The sequence below is a fragment of the Equus przewalskii genome, chromosome 19 (genome assembly GCF_037783145.1).
Source record: "Equus przewalskii isolate Varuska chromosome 19, EquPr2, whole genome shotgun sequence".
Classification (NCBI taxonomy): domain Eukaryota; kingdom Metazoa; phylum Chordata; class Mammalia; order Perissodactyla; family Equidae; genus Equus; species Equus przewalskii.
In genome coordinates, this window is record NC_091849.1 from 5,910,892 (window position 1) to 5,935,024 (window position 24,133).

General features: G+C 42.0%; 2 protein-coding genes across 59 annotated transcripts in view; one reads left to right on the forward strand and one right to left on the reverse strand.

The window, feature by feature from the left end:
• Positions 1-11,355, reverse strand: part of LYRM4 (LYR motif containing 4) — a 192,755-nt gene extending 181,400 nt beyond the window's left edge. For 4 of the 9 annotated variants that reach the window (XM_070585066.1, XM_008519391.2, XM_070585063.1 and 1 more), the window contains exon 1: positions 9,813-10,150. In XM_070585066.1, the coding sequence (XP_070441167.1) occupies positions 9,813-9,898 (86 nt within the window). In that variant the 5' untranslated portion in view covers positions 9,899-10,150. Of the gene's footprint in view, positions 1-9,812; positions 10,151-10,905 lie in introns of those variants that run through there. The other 5 variants (XM_070585068.1, XM_070585069.1, XM_070585064.1 and 2 more) reach the window with 5 other exon arrangements.
• The window catches only part of FARS2 (phenylalanyl-tRNA synthetase 2, mitochondrial), a 466,357-nt gene continuing 452,408 nt past the window's right edge, over positions 10,185-24,133 (forward strand). For 27 of the 50 annotated variants that reach the window (XR_011529892.1, XR_011529891.1, XR_011529890.1 and 24 more), the window contains exon 1: positions 10,477-10,705. The gene's annotated coding sequence lies outside the window, so the exon portion shown is untranslated. Of the gene's footprint in view, positions 10,706-24,133 lie in introns of all 50 variants that reach the window. The other 23 variants (XM_070585028.1, XM_070585050.1, XM_070585030.1 and 20 more) reach the window with 13 other exon arrangements.

Consider the following 24,133-nt stretch of genomic DNA (forward strand, 5'->3'; position numbering starts at 1 on the left):
TACCTCATCTCTCTACCCTCATCTTCTCTCACTGCCTGCCATCAGTGATAGTAAGTTCTGGTAGTTCTTCACCCAACACCAACTACAGTGTTTTTCTGCATCTGCCCCCTCTGCTTCTGCTTCTTTTCACCAGCGAATTCCTACCGAATCTTTACAGCTCAGGTCAACCACCATCACTCTCTTAACCCCAAATCCCTTTCAGGGCAGGCTATGTTGCCCCTCCTATCTGCTCCCACAATAACCTGTTCAATGCTCTATAGGTACACTGCCACCACACTGTAAAATTCTCAGTGAGTATCTTACTCTATGCACTGAACTCCAAGCTCCTCTTGGGCAAAGATCATGTTCTGTTTATCTCTGTGTCTCCAGCAAGGAGCAAAGGGTCTGGCACATCACAGGTACCCAATAAATACGTGTTGAATGGAGGCTCAAACCAACCTCATCATATGAAAACTATGTATTACAGTGATAGAGTTCTCTGGATTGCTAGTAAATACCTGGCGCAGAATGTAGTTCAACAAGTTTAAATGAGTTGGTTAAATAACTGATAGCTACTACAAATTTCAAAGATTTGGTAGTTGGAAAGTAAGAGATAACTATGTAGTAACTAGTTTACTTGTGTCTGCTGAGATACAGAAATAATTCTGGAGTACCTACCACTGTATGCCAAATATTCTGACAGAAAGTTTTGCAACTCTAGCATTCCCAATTTCTAGATGATATACTGGGGAGTAAATGATTTATGCCAAGGTCACAGAGCTAGTAGCTAGTTGACCTCAAATTTGAACCAAAGTTTCTTGCTTTAAAGGCCAGGAATTTTTCTAAACCAAGATTGCCTCACTCATGATTCTCATTGATAATAGTGAAAACAATGTTTAAAGCAAATTAGTTCAGGAATCACAATATTAGGGAAAGAAGCGAGGGGGAAAAGAAACAGGGGGGAAGTTCTAGTATCAAGTCATTGTGACTTTCATTTCTCTTTCGTCATGACAGATAATTTCTGTGAGCTGTTTATTTTAAATCTCAAAATATCTGAATTAAAAAAAAACTATTATACTTTCAAATAGAATTACAATAATGAGTGGCTACAAAGCCAGATAGATAATCAAGATGCCATAGTGACATGTGATTATGTTATAACTGGCAATTTGGTCGAGATCAGCTGAAAAAATCTTATTTGAGGGGCTGGCCCCGTGGCCAAGTGGTTAAGTTCGTGTGCTCTGCTGCAGGCGGCCCAGTGTTTAGTTGGTTCGAATCCTGGGCACGGAAATGGCACTGCTCATCAAGCCATGCTGAGGCAGCGTCCCACATGCCACAACTAGAAGGACCCACAACGAATCTTTAAAAAAAAAATCTTATTCGAGGCATTCCTATTACTAATCTAGACAAAAGCCAGGTGGACTCACCTTAATTTAGCTGAGTCTTGCTAAATCTAGAAATGCACAACTTGATTCATGCCACTTATCTAGTTTTATTACTTAATTTGGTTTCTCAAGGTTAGAATTTTCCTAAATTGGCTAGGTACCAGTTAATTGAGAAATAAATGCTAAGACGTATGTAAAAATCTATTACCTGATGAAGTGGGTTTCAGCGTCAGGAAAGGGGTGATAGAGGAGAAGTAATACGATATGAAGGACCTTTCATCCACAACGAAGTATGCAAATGGCTATTGATGCAAGTCATTAAGAGGCACTCAATTTTCTATGATGCTCATTATAGCAGTTTTCAAGCAGAATGCTTTTTCAGTACACTTCGCACTAAAAAAAAGCATTACCTTACTGCAACACAGAATAACTTAAAGATACTTTAATGAAATCCTATTTACTTGTAATTGCATTTTGCGGTCTAACTTTACCCCTCACTTCCTTGTATTCTCTATCTTTATTTTCTCTTTGCCCTGATTCTCTCATTTACTATTTTTAATTATAAGAATTATTTCATTTTATTGTATGTACTCTTGTAAGTTTTAAAAATGCTTTAGGGGCCAAGGTGAAGTATAAACAGAGTAAGTACAGTTTGGAAACTCTTACAAAATAAAGTCAATAAATCAGCAATGACACAAAGATCTAATAACTTTTTTAATACTTTCCTCTATTGTGAAGAGTAAAAAATAATACGTTATTCCCCACCACCTCAAAATTAGGTTGCTGAATATCTTAAATGTTTTCTTCTTCAACTTAACCATACAATTTTTACTTATTTTTGAAAACCATTATCACTCAAAATGGAAGAACTTAGCAACCATAAGAGAAAAAATGTATTTTTTCGGAAACTCCAAGCATACTTAATGATCATGAAAAATCAATAGTCTAAGAAACTGTTTTTCTTCGCACAAATGAATTGCCTCTAATTGTTGTGGGGTACTGTAGAAGGAAGTGATCGGGTAACAGCAGTTCTAACAAAGTGCCATAGGCTACATGTGAGCACAACAGCATAAATTCAGAACAAATTTAAGACTTCATTGGGGAAGAACTTAGAAAATTTAACACTGGTCTTTTCTCTTTTATTCCTTTCCTCCTTCTCTGTGTAGCCTGTAACAAACAAGCTAAAGCAGTTCTCAGAGAGAGGTGTGATTTGTTCAAAGTTTTTATAGTGAACAAAAATCTCATTTGGCTGCTTATAACAGAATTCTACGGTTTACGTGATTACTTAGACATATACATTTCAAGACTTAAGAAGAGGGAAAATGTTTTACTGGGGAAACAAAAATCCTAATAATCTTGTTGTTAAGAATACCAGTGAGCAAAATGCAACATTTTATGCTCATGAACCGTCCTAGGTGATGCTTGTGTAGCTCTAAATTGACATAAGGGATGAAAGAGGAGAAAGAATGAGAGGACAGAAGTTCCCACATATCAGCAGCTTCTGGGTAAAGGCAGGTTTTAGTTTGAGAACAAAGCAAAGATTTTCCAAGTGTGGAGGCTGGAGTTACGTTTATGAAAATGAAGAACATATTTAAGGATTTTAGGTTTCTAAATGAGAAGAGATGTATAAAGTAAAACTGGAGTGGAAGTTAGGGCTAGAGGATTGAAACCATCACTACAATGTTATTTTTATAATATCTGCACAACATTGTAATATATAACTCACAAAACATCATCGTGACAAGTGTCTCTGCAATGCTACTACATTCAGCAAATCTTGAATTTGGGCATTATCTCAATTTGCATGTTTCCTCTGTGAGTTTCTTGAGCTGTCCTTTTATGTACATTTCACATGCCCAACTATACTACAACCTTATAACAGCATCTTGTGTTTGTAACCCATCTACCCTGAAGTCCTAGTGTGGTAATACATATACTATCGGTTTTCAAGAGATGTTAGCAACAAACTGATTTGTCTATTTGTTCCAAGGTGAAAGAACATTTGGTATTAATGTCTTCAGTGTAGCTGTCCTGTTTTAGAAAGGGAAAGGTGCTTGGTGTTAATACCATTAACATTAGAGTTGGTACTATTCCCCTCAGCAGAAGAGGAAGTCATTGTGAAAAGTTCTACAGCAATGAATACAGACACAAGTGAAAGAAACCCTCTGCCTGGTTCCTACTTTCTCCAGGAGCTCGCAGTACCAGGTCCTCCGCTTCCAGTTCAGAAAGAGAACAGACTTCTGAATATGAGTCATTTCTTAGGTCATTCATTAAGACTGCAATCAGAGACTCCAACAACGTTGCATTCAATTGTGTAGCACATAGTAATTGAGACCTGACATTTATCAACGGTCAGTCATTTCAGCAGTCATGAAACTAGAGAGTCTGTTTAGCTATTTCAGCTGTAAAAAGAAACTGTGAAAACAAGTATCTTCGGGTTGATGTTTCTAAAACTTTGGAAGGCAGAGTCAAAGGATGCATGGGTTGAAGGAAGTTTCTACCGAATGGTGTGGAATTGTGGAAAAAGCAGTGCACTGGGAGCTGGGTGGCCTTCTAGTTCCCACTCTGTCAATTACCAGTTGTGAGACAGTCAAGCTGCTTATCCCTTCTATGCCTCACCTTTCCTTTAGACCCATTTTGTTACTTGCTGGCTATTTCACCGAGCACTCAGTCCTCTATGATCGAACCCCAATCCAATGCTTCGGCCCCAATTACCTACATCTGGTTCCAATGTGCCCCTTGCGCTAGACTTCCTCAGTGCCTTATTGTTTGTGCCCGGAGTGCTCCTCAAGCTATGTCCACATGTCCCCATCTGTGACAGACACTAACTGTTGGCTGACCCAGCAGTCATTCTCAACCCTTTTCTCTTAGCCACCTTCCACTATAGAGGCTAGAGAAGCCATACCCTAATTTTCCAGCCCCTTGCTCAGCTAGCGGTAGAAATGTAATCGAATTCTGGTCAATAAGGTATAACTAGAAGTCTGCTAGAAAGCTCCCACGGAAGTGCACCCTTTCCTCATGAAAAGAGAGCTTATCCTTTCCTGGTTGGGAGTGCCCTTCTTTCTTCTTCTTGCCTAGAACAGATGATATTTGGAGCTTCAACGGTCATTTGCAACCACCAAGCATAAGCATGAGAGTAAAACTGAGACTTGAAGACATCTTGGCATCCTCTCGCTGATAAATCAGCTCAAGTAGTTACATATCTCTAGACCTTTTCTATGCGAGACGAATAAACTCCCTACTTACTTAAGTACTGTGTAAAGGTTTCCTATTACTTGTAGTCAAAAGCATTCCTAATGATATCTATTTTTAAGGTGGTGCCAAAGAGGCCAGCTGCTCTATACAGCCTTTCTTCCTTCGTACTTTACTGACAATCTTCTGATGGTACTTACGACTCTCTACTACCATTAATGGGAGGCTCATTTTGATTTGCAGCTCCTAGCACAATGCTTAGTGTCAAAGAAGTATAATAAAGGCTCAAATATTTAATGAAGAATGAAGGAGTTCTGACAATCGATTTGGTAAGCATTTGGGCTTTACTTTTGCCCTTTCTCACAATTTACAATAATCTATTTTTTTAATCTATAGGAGAAAATGGCTAATAAAAATTACCTCTGGAAAAAATTTCCTTTTGCTTTTCAACAACAAATATTTATAAGCATATACTAGGCAGGTATTGTGCTAAGCACTAGGAATAGAGATTAGACAGAATTTCTGCCTTCAAGAAACAAATGGCAAAGCGACAAACCAACAACTATAAGTGTTTGATATGTGTAATAATAAATACGAGAACATGGTTCTTCCTCACATCCACTTATCTTTTACTTTATCCAGAAACTGGCTGTCAGTCTTGGCAGGAATCACCTCAAATTCCCATCCTCTTACATTCCAACTTATCTTGACCTCCTTCACTACACTGATGGAAAAGGAAGTGTTCCTCCTTTTTCCGAGACCAATCCTACCACCTGTGCTCGCAGATACACCACTTTTCACCCCTTGTGGGGTCTTGCTCTGGAGGTTGTCCACACTCCTGTACCATGTTAACCAAACTTCCTGGTGGGGGGGTCTACATTCACTGGGGCAGTTTACTTCCTTCTGATTCACTTCTCAACCCTCAAAGGTTCTGCCTTAAGCACTTCACTAACACTGCTCCGGTAAAGGTCCCCAGAGATCTCTATATTGCCAAATCCAGGGACCACATTTCCCCCTTTATTTACCGGACATTGCCAAAGCAAGTGAACCTGCTGACCACAGCCACATTCCCCAAATAACTGATTGTCTTGACTTCCGTGACACTACTCTCTTTGCTTGTTCTCTTCCTGCTTTTCAGACACTAGAGTAGTTACCCGAGTGTGGCCCAGGGACCAGTAGCGGTCTCTGAGACCTTACAGGCGATCCATCGGGAAAACTATTTTCATAATACCAAGAAGATAGGATCTTTTTCACTCTCATTCTCTTATGAGCGTACCGGGGAATTTCCCAGATGCTAGATGATGTGTGATACAGCATCAGGCTAGGGGGAAAAATATAAGAAGCCAGCCATCTTCTATTAAGCCAAATATTAAAAAGATTTGCAAAAACCTCAATGTCACTCTTGCCACTGATTATTTTGCGGGAAGAAAAATGGTTATTCTTCATAAAAATGTTATCTATGTTAATATCTAATGTGTTTATTAAGTCATTTAAAAATAGGTGTTTTAAAATGTTTTAATTTCTAACATAACATTGATAATTATGGCCCACGTAAACAAAAGCTTTTTGGGGTCTTCAGTAACATTTAAGAATGTAAAAGGATCCTGAGACCAATAAGTTTGAGGGCCACATTCTTAGACTGTGTCTTCTTGGCTCCCTTTAGTGGTTGTTCTTTGGCCAATCCCTTAAATTTTGATGTTTTTTAGAACAGCATCCTTAGGCCACTAATTTTCTCACCATAAACCAGGATTTCTCAACCTTTGCACATTTGACATCTTGGGCCCGATGAGTCTTTGTTATGGTGACTATCCTGTGCTTAGCAGCATCCCTGGCCTCTAACTACTAGATCCCAGTAGCATCCTCCCACCCAAGTTGTGACAACCAAAAATGTCTCCAGACAGTGTCAAATAAAACTGCCCCTGCTTGAGAACAACTGCCCTAAATACTCCTCCTGGAAATTTCACCTAACATCAAGATTTTAATTCCACTTATTGAGTGCCAACTCTGTGGTAGGCACAAGTCTAAGCACTTGACATATATTAACTCATTTAAACCTTACCATTCTATGAGATAAACCATTTTACAGATGAAGAAATTGCAAAACAGAGATATCAAGTGACTTACCCAGGGTCACAAAGCGAGTGAGTGGTGATGACAACTCCAGCCCTGACTGCTTCCCTGAACTGTAGACTCTTCTGAATAACTGTCCCTGCTGGGCATCCCAGACGACATTCACTCAAGATGTCCCAAAAACGATCTCAAGTCTTCTCTCCACAAGACCAGTTATTTCTGCATTTCTTAAATCAGTAAATGGCACAACTTTTACACTTAACCTTTCTGTGCCTCAGCTTAATTAGTAACATGGATGTCATTCTACACTCTGCTTGGATGCTCCCTTATTCGTGAATCCAATCATTCAGAGTTCTAACAATTTTACCTTCTAATTATTTACCAAATATGTCTTTCTTTTCTATCTTTCACTATTCCTACCTTCAACAGTGCCCCAATCTCTCCTAAGCACTGTTGTCATCAACTCCCATTTGGTGTCCTTGTCTATAGTACTGAAAATTATCTTCTGCATTGCTGCCAGAGTGATCTACCTAAAATGCAAATCTAGCCACGTCACTTTGAGCTAAAGCTCTTTACTGAATATGTGGCCCTTTCCAACCTCAGTCTTGTCTTCCCACCATGCAATCACACTTAACTCTCCAGAAATTAAACAATCTTCTACTGCTTGTTGTTAATGGAGCACACTACACTGCTTCATTCCTTTGATCCAGTGCCATCTTCTGGGAAATGTCCTTGATTCTACACCCAGTGCATACCTGTCACAGCACTTTACAGTGAAAATGATTTCTATGACAGTGTTCCCCAGAGGTCTGTAAAAAAGCCATTGATGGTAGGTGCCTTGCTGAGCCCAAGGCTCTCATCTTTCTATCTCCATGGTCTGGTATGGCACTGGGCAAAGAAGTCTTCAGATAAGTGTTTTGGAAGCACCGAAGTAAAAGCACACTTAGGAAGAGGACCTCTTTGGATGGGGCTGGGGGCTGTGGACAGGAGAATCAGCAAAACCTTTGTCCTGAGAAGGTCATTGTTGAGCTGAATCTCAAAGGAAGAGGAAGAAATCAAGACAAAGTTATTAAAGGGCATGACAGAGAGAGAGAGCAGTACAAAGGGCAAGGGGTTGTCTTTGAAATCTGCAAGACATAGCCTTAATACAGAAGAATATATTTTATAACAAGTAATTTTATTATCACAGGAGATGATACGAGTGGGAATCTCAGGTTTCAGGTCCACGATTTCAGCAAACGGTGTAAAACGATTACCAGATTCCTCTGGATAATATATTTACATGTGGATAATAAATTTAGCTCAAAAGCATTACTCAAAGGATAATTTGAACAATCATTTTCTACATGCGTATTACCTTATAGTGGCTCATATAGAAACTCATTTCCAATTCCCTGCCTACTAGCTACAGCTTTGAATGATTTTCCTGCAGTTACCCCTGTTGACTTGGCATTTATTCACTTGGTAAAAACAGCCTTATATGTGGATTTCATCATCTGGCTCATAAATCATTTCCAAATGGAATTTTAGAAATGGAAAGGTTCTTAGAGCTGACCTGGTCCAACAGGTTAATTTTACAAACAAGGAAATTGAAACACAGGTTGAGTGACTTGTCCAGGGTTATATTATTCTGAGGGCTCCTACTCCACTTTTCTACAACGTGCTCTCATGTCCACCCTAACCGTGCCGCTGTGTCTCCAGTGTGTGACCCACAGCTGATTCTCAGTTCTTGTTTCTTCTCAGTAAATTTAAAAGACAAAATATCTTCCTCCAGACTGTGGCGAAAATTATTTCTTTCCACTTATTCACTTGCAAATTTTGTGGGTTCCTTCAACAGATGGGGTTGAGTTCTTGGTGCCAAGTACTTGGTTAATTTTTCATTAAAAATTCCACCGGTATCTCTGCTGTTCACAAACTTTACTTTCAAAAGCCAAAGTCATTAAGCAAAAGCATGCTCTTCCATGAAATGTTTCTTTTAAGCACATGACTGGGTGGATATGACCTCATTGGTATGACCTAGATTGTCATTCTCTTGAATTGAGAAGAGTATTTTTTCTAGACAAGAATCTAAAAATTAGACAGTCACTGCTTGAGAGGTTTAGTGTTCTAGGGGATAACCAAGGTTGTATTGGGTCTACTCATGAGGGGGCCTGCCAGCTAGCTCATAGACCTACTGGGAGGGAGGGGCCTATCTAACTAGCACTGTTCCAGGGGTAGGCTCTGCTCCCAGGACACCCAATCCATAGGCTGGCCAGTGACCAAAAGTGAGACCTGCTGTGAAGGGATGAGCTGCTCTTATCGGATTCTTGCTTTGGGAATATAGCTCAAACTCAGAGAGAATCAGGTAGTTAGCAGAAAACACCACATCTGGAAAAAACGCAGAGAAAATCCATAAAATACATACACTAACGATGGGTCGAAAGTCATAAGGAAGCAAAAAAGAAAACAGAGGCTCTAAGGTAGACAAAACATAAAGAGTCAAGAACATGAATACCGGATTTAAGAGCAAATGTGAGAACTGGGCAGGCATGGAAAAAGATGTGTGCTACATTAAGGATGTAAGAGTTTAGACTCTCACTCTCCTGCTGCTAAGATCCTTGACGCTGTATCCCACTTTGAGGAGGCCCAGAGAACGTTTCAGCTCCTGGAAGCTGGTGAGACCTTTTTTCCTTTACCGCTACTTGTGCCTCCTTACAAACCCCGTTCTCCCCCGCCCCTTCCGGAGCCAATGCCCTAAGCAGAACTGACTGGATTCTTGCAACCAAACAAGCTAATGAAGACACCCAGGAAATGGAAGGAGGGATAGAAGCGAGCCTGCAGCTTTGGACATGTGCTGCCGCCCGGTCACATCCAGTCCCCCCTGCCAGTTCTTTGGGAAGTTCTAGATGTGCAACAACCCGGTCCTAACCTGAGCGCCCGCAGCGTCCACGTCTGTCCTATCACCAAGCATGCGCCCAGAGCAGGGACCCCGGGATCCCACTCGGCGGAAAACGTCACGAGGACTGAACGTCTCCTCTGATACAACCAAGGGCAAGCCCCCTGCCCTTCCCCCGAGGCTTCAGGGGGCCACACATGTCGGCAAGGGCACCCTTTTTGGGGCGAAGCCTCCCGGGCACCGTTCCAGGACAGGGGCTCCCTGCACCCAGGGCGCCCCCGACCTCCTGGCCCCGCCGCCCGCCGGGTCACCTGTAATTGTAGGCGCTGAAGTGCTTGCTCTCTCTCAGCATCGCCCGGTACAGGTCTAACACTTGTGCGCGGCTGGAGGCTGCCATTTTGGAAAGAAAAAAAAGTAAATGGGTCCTCTTCGCGGAGGTCCCGAATTTAACCCAACCCACCAAACTTCAGTCTCTGCGAAAGCGGCGATGGAGAGCAGCGCCGCGGGCTCGCTCTTGCGGGAGGCAGAGCCTCGGCATAGGAGAGCAGCGGCGCGGCGCGCGACTCGGAGGCGTGCGCAGGCGGGCCCCGGGCAGCTAAGGGGGAGGTGTTTCCGCTCGCCGCCCCGCCCCCCCGGGAGGCTCCGGCGCGGAGCGGCCAGCGGAGCGGCGGAGGGGCGGAGCCGCAGGGGCCCCCGAGGGGAAAGGGCTGGGCTCCGGGGTTGGCGGCGCCTCGGCACTGAGCCGCCCTCCTTGTACAGCCCGTCAGGGGCAGTCTTGGTGAACTGCCCGCGTGCCGGCGGGGACAGCGAGATTCAGAGGCAAGCGCCAGGTCGCGCCTCGCGAGGCCCGAGGCCGCGTTGCCCGGGTTACCGAGCGCGCGCCTGGCCGCCGCCCCGCCCCCCGGCAAGGCCGCCCTCGGCGCTGCCTGAGAGGCGCGCGGGGTCTCGGGGGTGCCTTCGCCCCGGCCGCGCTCGTTCGGTGGCTCGGCGCGGGGGGCACGCCGGGGGCGCGGAGGTGACGGGGCAGGGCCTCTGTGGCGCTCCGGCTCCGCTCAGGGCGACCGGCTGAGGGGCCTCGGGGGCAAGGCCCGCTCTCCTGTCAAAATGGCAGCGCCCAGCGTGCTCTGAGGGGAGCTGAGGCGGGGGTCGCTTCCTGGGAGAGGAGGCGAGCCTGCTGCGCTTCCGAGTTGAAGCTGCCGCCAGGGTGGGTATCTGGGCGAGCGGCGGGTGAGTGCGGGCCCGCTGCAGCGTGGCTCGAGCGGGCGGGTGGCGCGGGGCGGCCCCGGTCGGGGGGCATCGGGTCTGCTCGGAGCTCCCCGTGGAGTGCAGCGGCCAGCCGAGTCTTGTCTTCTAATAAATACGCGCAAAAGGCAGGGGCCCCGGGCCGCGGGCGTGGGGCGTTACCTGGGGAAACGTCAGGGATTTAAGGGCTGCTGGGGTCAGTTCAGACGCCAGGCAAGCGGCAGGGCAGGACTTCTCTGGGAGCTTTCGTGGCTGACCTTTCTCCCGTGGCCTTGCTCGGAAGACTTCGAGTTTTCTCAGTCGCCGCCTTACAGTGGCGGACAGAGTTGTCGTTGAGGTCCCTGTGGTGGGACCGGGCGCAGGGAAGGAAGCCAGAGCTGGTTCTGGTTACTGTGTGTGCGGAGCACTTGCCCTGGTTTTGGAATATCGACGTTACGAAGAGCCACAACTCTCTTGCCTCAGACACAGCGAGGAGTAACTTTATACGTAACAAACAAGTTTGCGCTGACGTCCATCTTTCTCTAACTACGGAGTTATGGTTCTCTTTCATCTCTCTAAGTTTATCTGATGTTGCAATGACACTTGCTTTGTAGCAGAGCAACCTCGATTTTCAGGAACTTTAAGTTCAGGACACACTTCTCTGACCTTCCTACACTTTAGTGTACTTGCAACGTGGTGTCTTTGCATCCATACTTATTAGTTATATTGCAATCGCATTGTTAAAAAGATATATAAGAGAAAATACTTTCATTAAAATCTTTTTAAGCTCCCTGTCTGATTTTTTTAAGGTCTGATACATCTAAGAGTCTCAAAATAAGATTTTTTACAGGGTAGCAGAACCTCTGCTACTCTGGCAGGTTGATCAGGCCATCAGGCAAGTCTTGCGTCAGGCTTATTGAAAGGGCTTTTAATATTTTGAGTTCATCCTTTGGTATTTCTTAAAGGATTAAAAACTGAGGGAATTGCACATTATTATAGGATAAGATCCAGAGCCGTTTTCCCTTAATATCATAGACTGTTGAGGGCTGATGATGTGAAATGGTTCTGTGGCACCTGGGAAAACTGCAGTGTTAATGCAACTTAAAAATAGAGAAAGTATCAAAGTTAGAAGAAAAAATATTTTGGCTTGCTTAAAAATAATGGGGATTACAGGGTCCAGCCCAGTGGCTCACAGGTTAAGTGCGCAGTCCGCTTTGGTGGCCCTGGGGTCTGCTGGTTGGTATCCCAGGTGCGCACCTACACAGGGCTTGTCAAGCCATGCTGTGGCAGGCATCCCACATATAAAGTAGAGGAAGATGAGCAGGGATGTTCACTCAGGGCCAGTCTTCCTCAGCAAAAAGAGGAGGATTGGTGGCAGATGTTAGCTCAGGGCTAATCTTCCTCAAAAAAGAAAAAAAAAATAATGGAGCTTACATTATTCTGTTTTGCTTTCATCTAGAAGGTGAAATTGTAATAATCATTACTGTATACAATCATTTTTGCCTAATTATCAATGTACTCTGTAGTGTATACAATTAGTGTATCTAGATGACTTTAACTTTGTTGTAATCATATAAAGCTTTCCAAATAAATATATAAATTTCAGTTTGTTTGGGTAGCCTAGTTATCTGTTAGTACAAGAAGTAGTTGAGATTAGCAAGGTGATAGCTTCCCAGTTGATTTTAAGCTTTCACAAAAATACTTTTATTTGAATTACTGAATTTTGTTTGAAACAGTTTGTTTGAAACCAGTATATTGGATATCGTTGCCTTGGAAGATTAATAAAAAAATAGCCACATTTCAAAGATAAGTCTCTATTTTTGTATAGCTTCATTGCAGAGATGACTATTTTCAATAATTGTTCTATTTGTGATTGAAAGGGCTAGAAGCTGAGATGGACCCTACTCATATGTTGTGTCCTTAATGTGCATTCTATTCTGGGCTGAGCATTTTCTTAGGTTTAATATTCACCTGTCTGTAGTTAGGAAATACCAATAATTCTTTAACTACCCATGTAAAATCATGTATTACTTTGTATTAAAATTAGGACTGCTAATGAGTACTTAATGCTTTTCGAAGAGCAATTTCTCCAACCATAATAAGCAATATAACAACAATTTACAGATGTTTTCCCAGAGTTTATAGTTTAAATACAATTTGTATGTAGTTTAAAACATGGGCTGGAAAGTACAAAGTGTGGGAAAGGAATCACTGGTGACCCGCTATGGGGTCTCAGAGCATGAAGAGGTCACGTCCATAGCTGGTGCCTGGGCCCGACCTCAGACCAGCAAAGTCCATGTGGCTGGGGCCCAAGCTGCAGGGAATTGTTTTTTTAATTCTCCAGGTGATTGGATGCAGCCAGGACAGAAAAACATTGATCTGTGGGAATTAGGGAGCTTTATGGAGGAGGTAATGTTTGTGTTGGATTTGAGAGGATTTAGGTTTGAGCTGGGCGTGAGGAATCACAAGGTTTGGATGTGTGGGTGTGGTAAGATGCCTGCTGTGGGCGGAAGGTTTATCCTTGGAAAGGGTAGAGGAGAGTGAGCCTGAGAGAGGTCTAGGGAAAAATAATCGTGGCCAAGAGAACACCTTGGGAGGGCCTTGTGTAGAGCAGCAGAGTACGTGAGGGCCAGCCAGTACAGTAGATGCGGCTGGAAAGGTAATCAGAGCAGCTCTCTTAGGTGGTAGATGTGAGTTGAGGCCTTATATATCTCAGTTAATCCTTTGGAGACCAGATGGGAAAGCTGTCTCCATTTAAGGAAAGGGAAGCGAGAGTCAGGCTGTTGAGGCGGTGGGAGTGGGCATGGCCCAGGTTGATCTGTCTGGCTGCAGCACTACACTGCTTCACAGAAGGTCCTCAGTGCCAGCTTCAGGCACTGGACGTTTCATACTTGGATAATGTGGGTACATTTTAGTCATATTTGAATTTTAACTTAGTTGGATTCTCACTTATTCGTAAAGCTAACTGGTTTGTATAGGAAATATTACAAATATTCAGAGACTCTCAAATATTGATTTTTCTACTAGCTTTTTAATCTTTTAAGATAAATTTACGTTTTTTTCTATTAACATCTCTTTGAAAATACTTAGTGGTTTTTTAAGGTTGTCTATTCATGTGCTCGTGTGAGAGACATTACCTCTTGGGGGATTTTTTGAGACTCACATTTCTGTAGAAGCTCTCTTCAGATATACTGAAGAAACTTTGTTCTCTGAGAAATTTAGAAAGCAACTAGATATTCTAGCTTCACTGATTGGAGGCCAAGGGTTCCCTTCTTTGTGGGCAGCACCAAGAAAACTGACAATTGATTTTGTGTAAGGTGTATTAAATGTACTTACTTCTAGAGGGTCTTTTTTTCTTTTTTAAGCAAATTAATTCTTTGCCTTCTACAGGAAAGAAACCATCTTTTCCTACTACATATCCCTACCAACACGAGAATTCCTTTACAATGTGATTAATGGCAATGTTCAGTTACAGATCACCTTCATTCTTCTTTTTATTACTAGTTTTGAGGGATAACTTTTAGGAATAATGTTTTCGTGTTGTCTGGATGTTTTAGAATGATTTGTTAATCAAAGTAGCTACATGTGATGATAATGATAGCTATTGTTCATTTAGAGTTTATTTTTTCTTCCAGGAGCTTTGCTGAGCACTTTACAAACATCCCATTTCAGTAATTCTTCTAAAGACAAATTTGGAGTTCTGATTGACTTCTTTGAGTGAGAAGTAATAGCTGCATCTCTTCTTTGTCCAAATCAGTTGGTTATTTACAAAAACACTTAGGATTTGCATTGTTCACTCTTGGTTTGGAAGAAAGCAGTCTGTGTTTTGGTAATCACTGGCGAAATACTAGGTCACTGTCTTAAGATATGCAATACTGAGTTCTATGAAGTTAACTCATCTCTTGGGAGGACTATATATCTTTGACACTTAGTCTCTTTGGGCTGCTATAACAAAATACCATAAACTGGGTAGCTATGAACAACAGAAATTTATTTCTCACAGTTCTGGAGGCTGGGAAGTTCAACATCAGGGTGCCCGCAGATTCAGTGTCTGGTGAGAGCTTCCTGGTTCATAGACAACCACCTTTTTGCCGTGTCCTTGCCTGGTGGAAGGGGCGTGGGATCTCTCCAGGGCCTCTTTTATTTTATTTATTTATTAATTTTTTTAAAGATTTTATTTTTTCCTTTTTCTCCCCAAAGCCCCACGGTACATAGTTGTATATTCTTCGTTGTGGGTCCTTCTAGTTGTGGTATGTGGGACGCTGCCTCAGCGTGGTTTGATGAGCAGTGCCATGTCCACGCCCAGGATTCGAACCAATGAAACACTGGGCCGCCTGTAGCGGAGTGCGCGAACTTAACCACTTGGACATGGAGCCAGCCCCCTCCGGGGCCTCTTTTATAACAGGACTGATTCCATTTCTCAGGGGCCCTAATGATCTAATCTCCTCCCAAAGTCCCTGCCTTCTCATACCATCACCCTTAGGATTTTAACATGAATTTTTGGGGACGTAAACATTCAGTGCATTGCAATACTTTACTGGAGAATGTTATTAGCAATAGAAGCTGTACAGAGAATTCACGATTTCTTTGCCATTATAGTGAATATTTTTATATCATTTAATATTTTGTAACTCTTTAAACTAAAAACTTATTTGCTGAGCACAATTGAAGCGATTCAGCTTGGCAAACCTGTTTCCTGTATGTGTAATTGTGAATTTGAGTTAACTAATAATATTTAAGAGTAATAAAAGCCTAGCTTGTGTGAAATGGATTATACTAATATTGGCAGATTAGGTAATACAGAGTTAGCTTCAGTTAATGAGGATACATTTCTTGGTAGAATTATCTTTATAACAGTTCCTAGAATTCTAGAGTGCAGGGGAAAGTGAAAATAGAGAAGTCATAAATAGAAGAAAGCTTATCAGGCAGCATCCTTTCTTGCCTCCTTCTTGACACTTCGAGGTACAGACATTGTTATGGTTCAAATCTTTGAGCACTTTGAAACGGGTATGTGTGCCTGAGCGTTAATGTTGGGAATCCCGTTCCCACCTTGGCTTCCAGCTGCAGTGAGGGCGCCCCTAGCGTCCTGAGACCGGCCGGGTATGATGGTAGTCACCATACAGCTTTCATCTGTAGAGCCCCAGTCTTCAAAGAATCGCTGTATGCACCACTTTTTAAGCCCCTGAGTAAATTTTCCCAGATTAATACGTTTCAGGACGTAAGCTCAGTTTTACCAGAACTGCCCAAGCTGAGTCAAGATGGCCCTCTGTTGAGGACCTTGTAGAGGAGAGTCCATGGATGCCGAGTTACAGTGTTTCCTGAAAATCGTTTTCTGTGGTCTTGAAAGCTATTTGAAAATAAAATGTTCAATATAGTACCAGTCCTCAGGTAGATTTATACGAATTAATGTTACCAAACTATAGACAGTAATTTATATGCCACCATCCCTACCCCCCAAAGTCCCCCCAATTCCGACCCCACTCCCCCCCCCCAAACCTGCAACACTTTTAGGATAAAGTCTAAACTGCCCAAATAGCCTATAAGATGCTGGGAAGTGTGGCCCCTACCTACTTCTCCATCCCCATATCCTACCGTATTCTTTTTCACTTGCTGTTTTTTAGTTCTTTAGCGTTTACCTCTTTCCCATCTACCCTCGGGGCCTTTGCAAATACTGATTTAGCTGCCTGAATGTTCTCCCCTCCTTTCCCAGTTCTTCAGATCTCAGTTTAAGAGATCCTTACTCAAAGGTACGTTCTCAGTCTTGAGCAGATCTTCCTCTTTTAATCCCTCTTAGTACTGTGAACTGCTTTTTAGCTGAGAGTGACAGCAGTTGAAAGCAAAAGGAAACCAAGTGGTATTGATTTAAACCAACATACTGGCTTTATTGTCTCATGTATCGTGAAAGTTCAGAAGTCAGATGGGCTTTAGGGTTGGTTTATTTGAGTGGTGTTTGCCAAGGACCTAGTTTTATCCTTTTCTCCACTCTGTCTTCTACAGTATCAACTTCATCCTCAGGCTGGCATCCTCTCTTGGTTGTGGAAGGCCACCAGTAATTCTGGGGTACTTGTTTCCAGAATGTCAGAAGAGCAAGAGAGCCTCTGCACCAGGAGTGCTCAACTGTCCTCTTCGTTCACCTTGTTGACCCTAATTGAGTTGTGTGCTCATCCATCTTTGAACCAATAACTGTGGCCAGGGCGTAGAATTACGAATAGTTTAGGCTTGAGCCACCTGCCTGACCTCTAGAGGTGAGAGTGGGGACAGATGCCCCCAAAGTATACAAGCTGTGAAAGTCAAGGGATGGGTATGTAGGCATGGGGTACACACGGTGAGATTGAGGTAGTTACTAAGAGAAGGGGGGATTATTTTTTGTAAAAGACAAAGTTCACTACAGCAGTCTTGCCAGAGTTACGCATTTCTTTGATTATTTGATTAATAGTTTTCTCTGATATAGGCCATATATTCCATGAGGACAGGGACCATATCTGTTTTTGATTATGATTGTTTACCCAACACTTTGCATATACTGAATGATCGATAAATGTCAATGGTTGAATGAGTGAATATCACATAAGCTCTAAAAAACTCACCTGTAAAAATTATTGGGTGACTGGTAGATAGTGTGTGTTAGTTGGCTACACAGCAACTATATACTTCTTCCTGGCCAACAGAAAACTCTGATTTTGTTTGGGTGGCCATGTGCCTAGTTCCTGGAAATGAATGATAGTGGTATGAAGCAGTCATGCTCATTCCATTCCCTTTTTCCCAGATGCTTGGTTTTCCAACCTTTCTTATAGCCAGGGGTAGCTACTAGACAGAGATCTGGTTAATTAGACAAGGAGAAGCCGCCTGGAAGTTTTCTGGAATAGATTTTGCTTTCTGTTAAAAGTTAGGTAGTACAGAGGAGGGCTTGTTTATGCCCTCTCTTCTTTCAGTTTGGGATGCTAGTATGAGGACTAATGCTTGAAGCTCAACAACCATCTTGTAACCGTGGGGAGAAAAGCCTGAGGGAAAGGACAAGCGAATACAGAGCTTCCAACCCAGTGCCATGACTTTTCTGAGCTGCCTAATGAACCCTGGAACTGGATACCACCAGACTTGTTGATATACAAGAAATGTCTTTCTTTCTTAACCCATGATTATTTGGGCTTCCTTGCAGCTCAACACATCTTGATATAGTGCTGAAAATAGAGTGTCATTGCTTCAGTCTTGCCAAAAGTCTTTATTTGGAATTTACTACACTTGTTAGTTTAAGGTCGTTTCTCTTTGCTACTTGTGAAGCTTTGGGACATTTTCATTATAGAAGTCTGTTATGTGTACACACAGGCTAGACTTTTTTCCACTTCAGGACTTTTGTACATGAGCGTCCCTCTCTGGAATAATCAGTCTTCTCCCATACTCTTCATTTGATTAGTAACTACTCAGCTTCAATGTCCCATCTTCAACAAGGTCTTCTCTGGCCACAGTGTAAATTACACCTTCTTTATTTTATTCTTTCTTATAGCATCTTATTCTTTATCTTAGCTTTTTATAATTGATGAATTAACATTATAAAATTATATACCTGCATAATTATAACTTATTGGTTTAATGTTGATTTCTCCCACCAGAAGTCAATGCCATGAGTGCAGGGCCCATGTCTGTTTTGTCCATCACTGTAAGTGTAGTGCCTAGTAGGTGCTCAGTAAACATTTGTTGGATGACTGAGTGAAAGAGAATAAGACTGAAATCCTTGGATTTCTGGATCTTCCATCTTGCTGTCCCATCACCGTCACCAATTTAAGGCAACCTGAGATGTTCAGCCACAGCACAGAATCTTTCATTTGTTCAGATACATCGTTCCCTGTTGGCCAGAGTTTAGGTTTAGATTTTATAACGGGAGTAGTACTCACTTAGCATACTAACTGAGAGAGCGTCTTGTCAGTTTTTTTTAGAAGAGTGATACATATTTTGGACACTTTTTCTCTTGTGTTATGATTTATTCTCCCAGAATTTTGCATTATCTTAAAATAGGTCTTATTGGCGCTGTTTTTCTAGTTTAATGTGAAGAGTCTGCTAGTGAACATTTTTATTTTATATTTTGGATAACCCTGGAAGCGTAGAAATGGAGTCTCATTTTAGCAGGTTATTGTGCTTGGTTACTAGGCATATTATTTAAAATTGCATTTGGAATCCCTGTATTTTCTTTCTAAAAGAGTAGTCTCAGGAGAGGCCATATCAATTGTTGTTATTTTTTTTCTAAGATTGGCACCTGAGCTAACAACTGTTGCCAATCTTTTTTTTTTCTGCTTTTTCTCCCCAGATGCCCCCAGTACATAGTTGTATATTTTAGTTGTGGGTCCTTCTAGTTGTGGCATGTGGGACACCGTCTCAATGTGGCCTGACGAGTGGTACCATGGCCACGCCCAGGATCCGAACCAGCCAAACCCTGGGCCGCTGAAGCCGAGCACGCGAACTTAACCACTCGGCCATGGGGCTGGCCCCCATATGAGTTATTGACACAAGTTATTGACTTACAATGAAGATGCTTTTAAATAAAGCTTTTTAGTTTCAGCAGGCTATAATCCTAAATTGTTGGTAATAGTTTTACTGTTTCTAGGGAGATTTATTGTGCATTTTTGAAATGATTCTAAATGCTGTATGTATGTGATAGTAAGGGAGAAAACTTGACTAGGATTTGGTTGATTTGGTTACATTTCACAGCTCTCTCATAGCTTTTCCATATCATTTTAAGTAAGTCACTTAATATTTAAGTGATCATATAATTTATTTCCTAAATCAGGATACTTGTGAGATCAGTGAAAATGAGTGCTATTCAGTAGTGATGCTGGGGCAACAGGCATAAATCTAAACTGTCTTGGGGAAACCGAGATGTATGGTCACCTTATTTGGTACAATAGTCTGTGATGATGATGTTACTCTGTTTACCCCTGGGTCTGAGGACTTTCCAAAATTAGAGATGCCTTCTCTGTTGTGACAAGGCCTTAGATTGTTTTGTTTGCAAAGAGATATAAATTGCAAGAACCACTATTCTGAGGCTCATCAAAGGCTTCACTTCCCTTTTATTCCCTACAGGATCCCTGTGACCTTGCTGCCCTCTGCCCAGAGATGGGATTGTCCAATTGTCTGGATTCCCAATCTGTTGTGGCTCCATTGGCACTAGGAGATTGGGGGTGGAGTGGTACAAGAAAAGGATTTTCTATGCTTTGAGGTTGAATCTCTGTGTGTGACTAGTTGGCCGTGCTAAGGTATGAGAGGAAGGGAAGTGTTCTGCTGCTCTTGTTTCACCTAATACAGAAACTGTGGGGGTGTGGTGATATCTTATCACAACCATATTTTGTATTGTTAGGGCTTCTAAAAGAAAGCTTCTGCATATTAATAGGAACATAGAAAAAGGTGTCAGACATTTCAGAGCATTTGCAGGCTTTTTGGGTTGTTTTCCATGTTGCAGGTCTGCAGCCTGTTCTTTGGAAGGGGTCTGGGTTAAGACAGTCATAGTCTGTTAACTCAGTCTGCCCCCATGAGAAGGAAAAATGATCGCATGTCAGTGTTTGTGGTCCTGAGCCTCATGTAACCGATTTTCCCGAGGGTCACAGACAATCCTTAGAGTCCTCTTCTTTTCCAAACATTTTCTAATCCATTGCCAGACACTGCAAAAGACATCTGACATACACCCTCTTGCTTGGTTCTCATATTAACTGAATGAAGTAGATATTGTTACTCAACTTTTACCAGAAACAAAACAGAAACCCTGAGGCTTAGAGAACTTAAATAAGTGGACCCAGTTCACATGGCAGATTTGATATTTGAACTGAGGACTGTTTGTTTCCAAAATGTTTGTATTTTCCAGGCTATATCATGCCATATTTGATTTGGTGGTATGAAGCATGAAAGCATCCTTGAGAAGCTAAAAAGTGATTTACATTGAAGTCTTGTTTTCTATAAGTAGTGTCCTCCTACAGTGAACCCTGTTTTACCTCTGGGTAAGCCTTCATTTTCAAACCCTAGTTGCCCAAGGTTTGCGTTATTTTGCATTCTCATTGGTTCTGTGCTTGAAAAAATTCAATTAGTGTGTAAATGCTTAAGTAAATACGATTAGAGTGAATGATCATATGCATTACTAACCAAAACATATTCACTGAGTATTTGCTACTTGGTCAGTAATCTGATAAAACTTAGGCTTTGGCATTATATTTTGCTAGATCTCTCTGAACCTTTTTTCAATTGCACTATCAGTTTTCGCCCCCCCTAGAACTGCTATACTGCAGGTTCTGCAATTTTAGCCTGAGGAATGTGAATCTTAAAAGATTCGTGGTGCTATCAGTTAGCTCAGTCAATTAGAACAGTGGTTTCCAGTCCTTGTGCTAGAAACTGTGGGAGCCACAGAAAGAAAAGGCTTATGAATTCCTATGTTTCCGACATATGCTTGTCCTCCCATTTTTCAGTTATATGTGGGTAGTATAGTGATTGGAAAAATATTCAGTGATTAAAAGCTACTGTGACCCATTAATGCTTTTAAGTAATTTTGAATTATACAGCAGACGTTAAAAGTATATGTCTGTGATCTTGTGGAGATTGGATAGTTTTTCAAAGTTAAAATTTATTCTCCAACTAAAATAGGTTGGAGAATTCCTGGTTAGGTCATAATACTGCCAGGAATGTTTCTCCATGCTGTTACATTTCTCTCTCTTCAGTGGCTGCAGAGCACATTCTTACCCCCTGCATGAGGCAGAAGCATGTCCTCTCATCGCTCAATCATTCTCCTGGGTCAGGTCATCCTTGGCTCCTACCTCTCTTTTTAAGTACAAGCAATCAGTCAAGTCAATCTATGTCACCTTTAATCTACCTCCGATTTTGTCTATGGGCCAAACAATATTTTAATAGCAGATCGATGCTAAAATAAATTATTAGATTGTGCTTTGCATAGGATTCAATAAATATTTGCCAATTGACTTATCAATAAGTCAATGGAATATCCTACTAGTGCTGTAGTTTCATGATTTACTACTGTCCCTTGGTTTTCTTACCTCTTTCCCTCAAAATTAGATTTCATTCATGCTGCAGGATTCTTGCATTTTAAGCTAAATAACGTGAATTTTGTGGCTATGTTTTGACAGCTCTGTTCTTTTTCTCGTTCGCCCCTCTGTCGTCCCTGGTTCACAGCTCATGAGCTCCCACCTGCACTGAGGGGATTACTCTTTGCTTACTTTGTGCCAGGTGTTGCGCTAGCTGCTTTATGTGTTAACTTATTTAATACTCATAACGCTCCTATAGAATGAAGAAACAAATAAATAGTGGCCTGGCTGGGATTTGGAGTTAAACACATTTTATTGACTGGCCCTCCTACATACTCGCAATTTTAAGCATTTCTCTTACTCTACTCTTCCTACCTTTCAGTTTACCCTCTTTGCTACCACTGCCCCACAAGCCTTTTGTCTCCATCAGGACTTAGAATCCATTGGCCTTTCCCCCTTTTATTGTGCCGTATCCCTCTCATATCCTTACTTCCCTCCTTACCCACCCTAGATTTTGTGTTCACTGCTTTTTAGTATCATCCTAATTGGTCTGCTTCAGACTAGTGTAGTTCTCATTCTTAATTATTTCCCTACTCTGCTTTGTTGATATGCTTTTATTAGTAGAATTGATTTACAGTGTAAGGAAGAAACATTGGGGGCATGTGTACACCTGGCTACCCGCCATGTATTTCTGCTTGTGATTCAGTGATATTGCATATGTAACCAATATGTTGACCCCCCAGTACCTCTTTAAGATTGTGTTCAGTAGGGTAATACTCTGCCTCTAGATGAAAACTTACTTCTTCCATCACCCACTCCTCCTGCAAAGGACTCTGTGATGGGAAAGGGTGGTAGTGTGTACCTGACTTTTTTCTCTTTCTTTCCTCCTCCTTCTCCCCTGAGCTAGCTATCTACCACTTAGGCCCCTGCCAGGGTTCAGGAGTGGAGAGAGGAGAGGAGAGTATAGGGATTCGATTCTACATTAGCTGGGTCACTTAGTACTCTAGATTTGACAGTCTAATTGGGCATTTTTCTGAGTTCTTCAGAGGACCCCCCTACTGCGTCCTTCCAACTTCAGCTTCCTTAACTTAGGTGATTCTTCTTTGACTTTCTGTGCTCCCCTTCACCCCTGGCTCTTCTGAGGTCCCTTCCACAGAGGAAATGTTCATTGTTGCTGTCCTCTCACCTGCCAGGTGCTCTTGGGCAGTGCTTACAATAGCTCCGTGCTGGCTCTTTCCTCTTGTCCTCCTCTGGCCCATGAGGCATGCCCACCAGTGGTAGGTACAGTAACTTCTCTAACAGAGCCCTCTGCTCTCTCTCCACCCCGCCTCAGGTTTCTAGCATTTTCCAGTACCAGTTGGGTGCAGGTTCATGGTCTCCCTCACTGCGTGGAGTACGCATCAGCCCTCTTTCAAAGGGATCCATTGAAGTTCCTACTCCTTGAGCTAAGGAGGCAGACACCCCCTCTCCTTCCCTGGAGGGAGTGAGGCTAGAGGCTCCACCAAAGCTTTCTCTGAAGGAATCCTCATAAAATCCCTTTCCTTTCTCTGCTCTGACCTCTTTTTGTATCTTTGGGTGATTATAGTCCTAGAGTTGTGCAAATGACTTTCACTCATTTCCTTTGTAAACTGCATTTTGATATGTGGCATTTACTCAATTTTGCCTCATTTAAAACTTCAATTTAAAATCTTGACACACAGTTTTTCTAAAAATGACCCGTGCTCATTATTTAAAAATCCAAATACATTAGAAAAGTAGAGAGACAGTTAAGCCACCCAAGTCTTACAGTCTAGAAATAACTGTGGTTAATATTAGGTAATCATCATTGTAAACACTTCTCTGAACTTTTACAAAGATTGATAGAAGGATGGGTGGCTAAAAAGTCTTTTACAAAGATAGGATCATATAATATAGTATTTTTAATTTTTAAAAATATATTTAATTTTATTTAAATGTAACAGAAGAAAAAGAAATTATAGAACTGAAAGAGTTGTTGTACTTCAAAAAGTCATGAAACACTGATGTTTGGATCATTATGACTGTTTTTGACAGACTTGTTTTGATTTTAGCTGGTGTATATGGTTCCTTTGAAAGATGGAAAAAATGAGTGCATTTGCGTTGCCTTCTGTCTTTCCTCCCTGCTCCATCCTTTGATTTGTTAGCTTTTATTTTTATGTTGTCAAGATCTTTGTCTTTCTTTTCTGTTGCTGATAACTCCAGTGGTTGTTAGCTATACTCTTTTAAATGGTTTCTGTGCTTACCAACAGTTCTTTTATAATAGTTTTTCCATTTCTTGGATATTTATTTTAACCAATTTTTCTTTTGGAGGGAGGCTGGATTTTTTCAAGGGCTTATCAGTGTTAGGTCCTTGAGTTCTTGTGTGATTGAGAATATGCTTA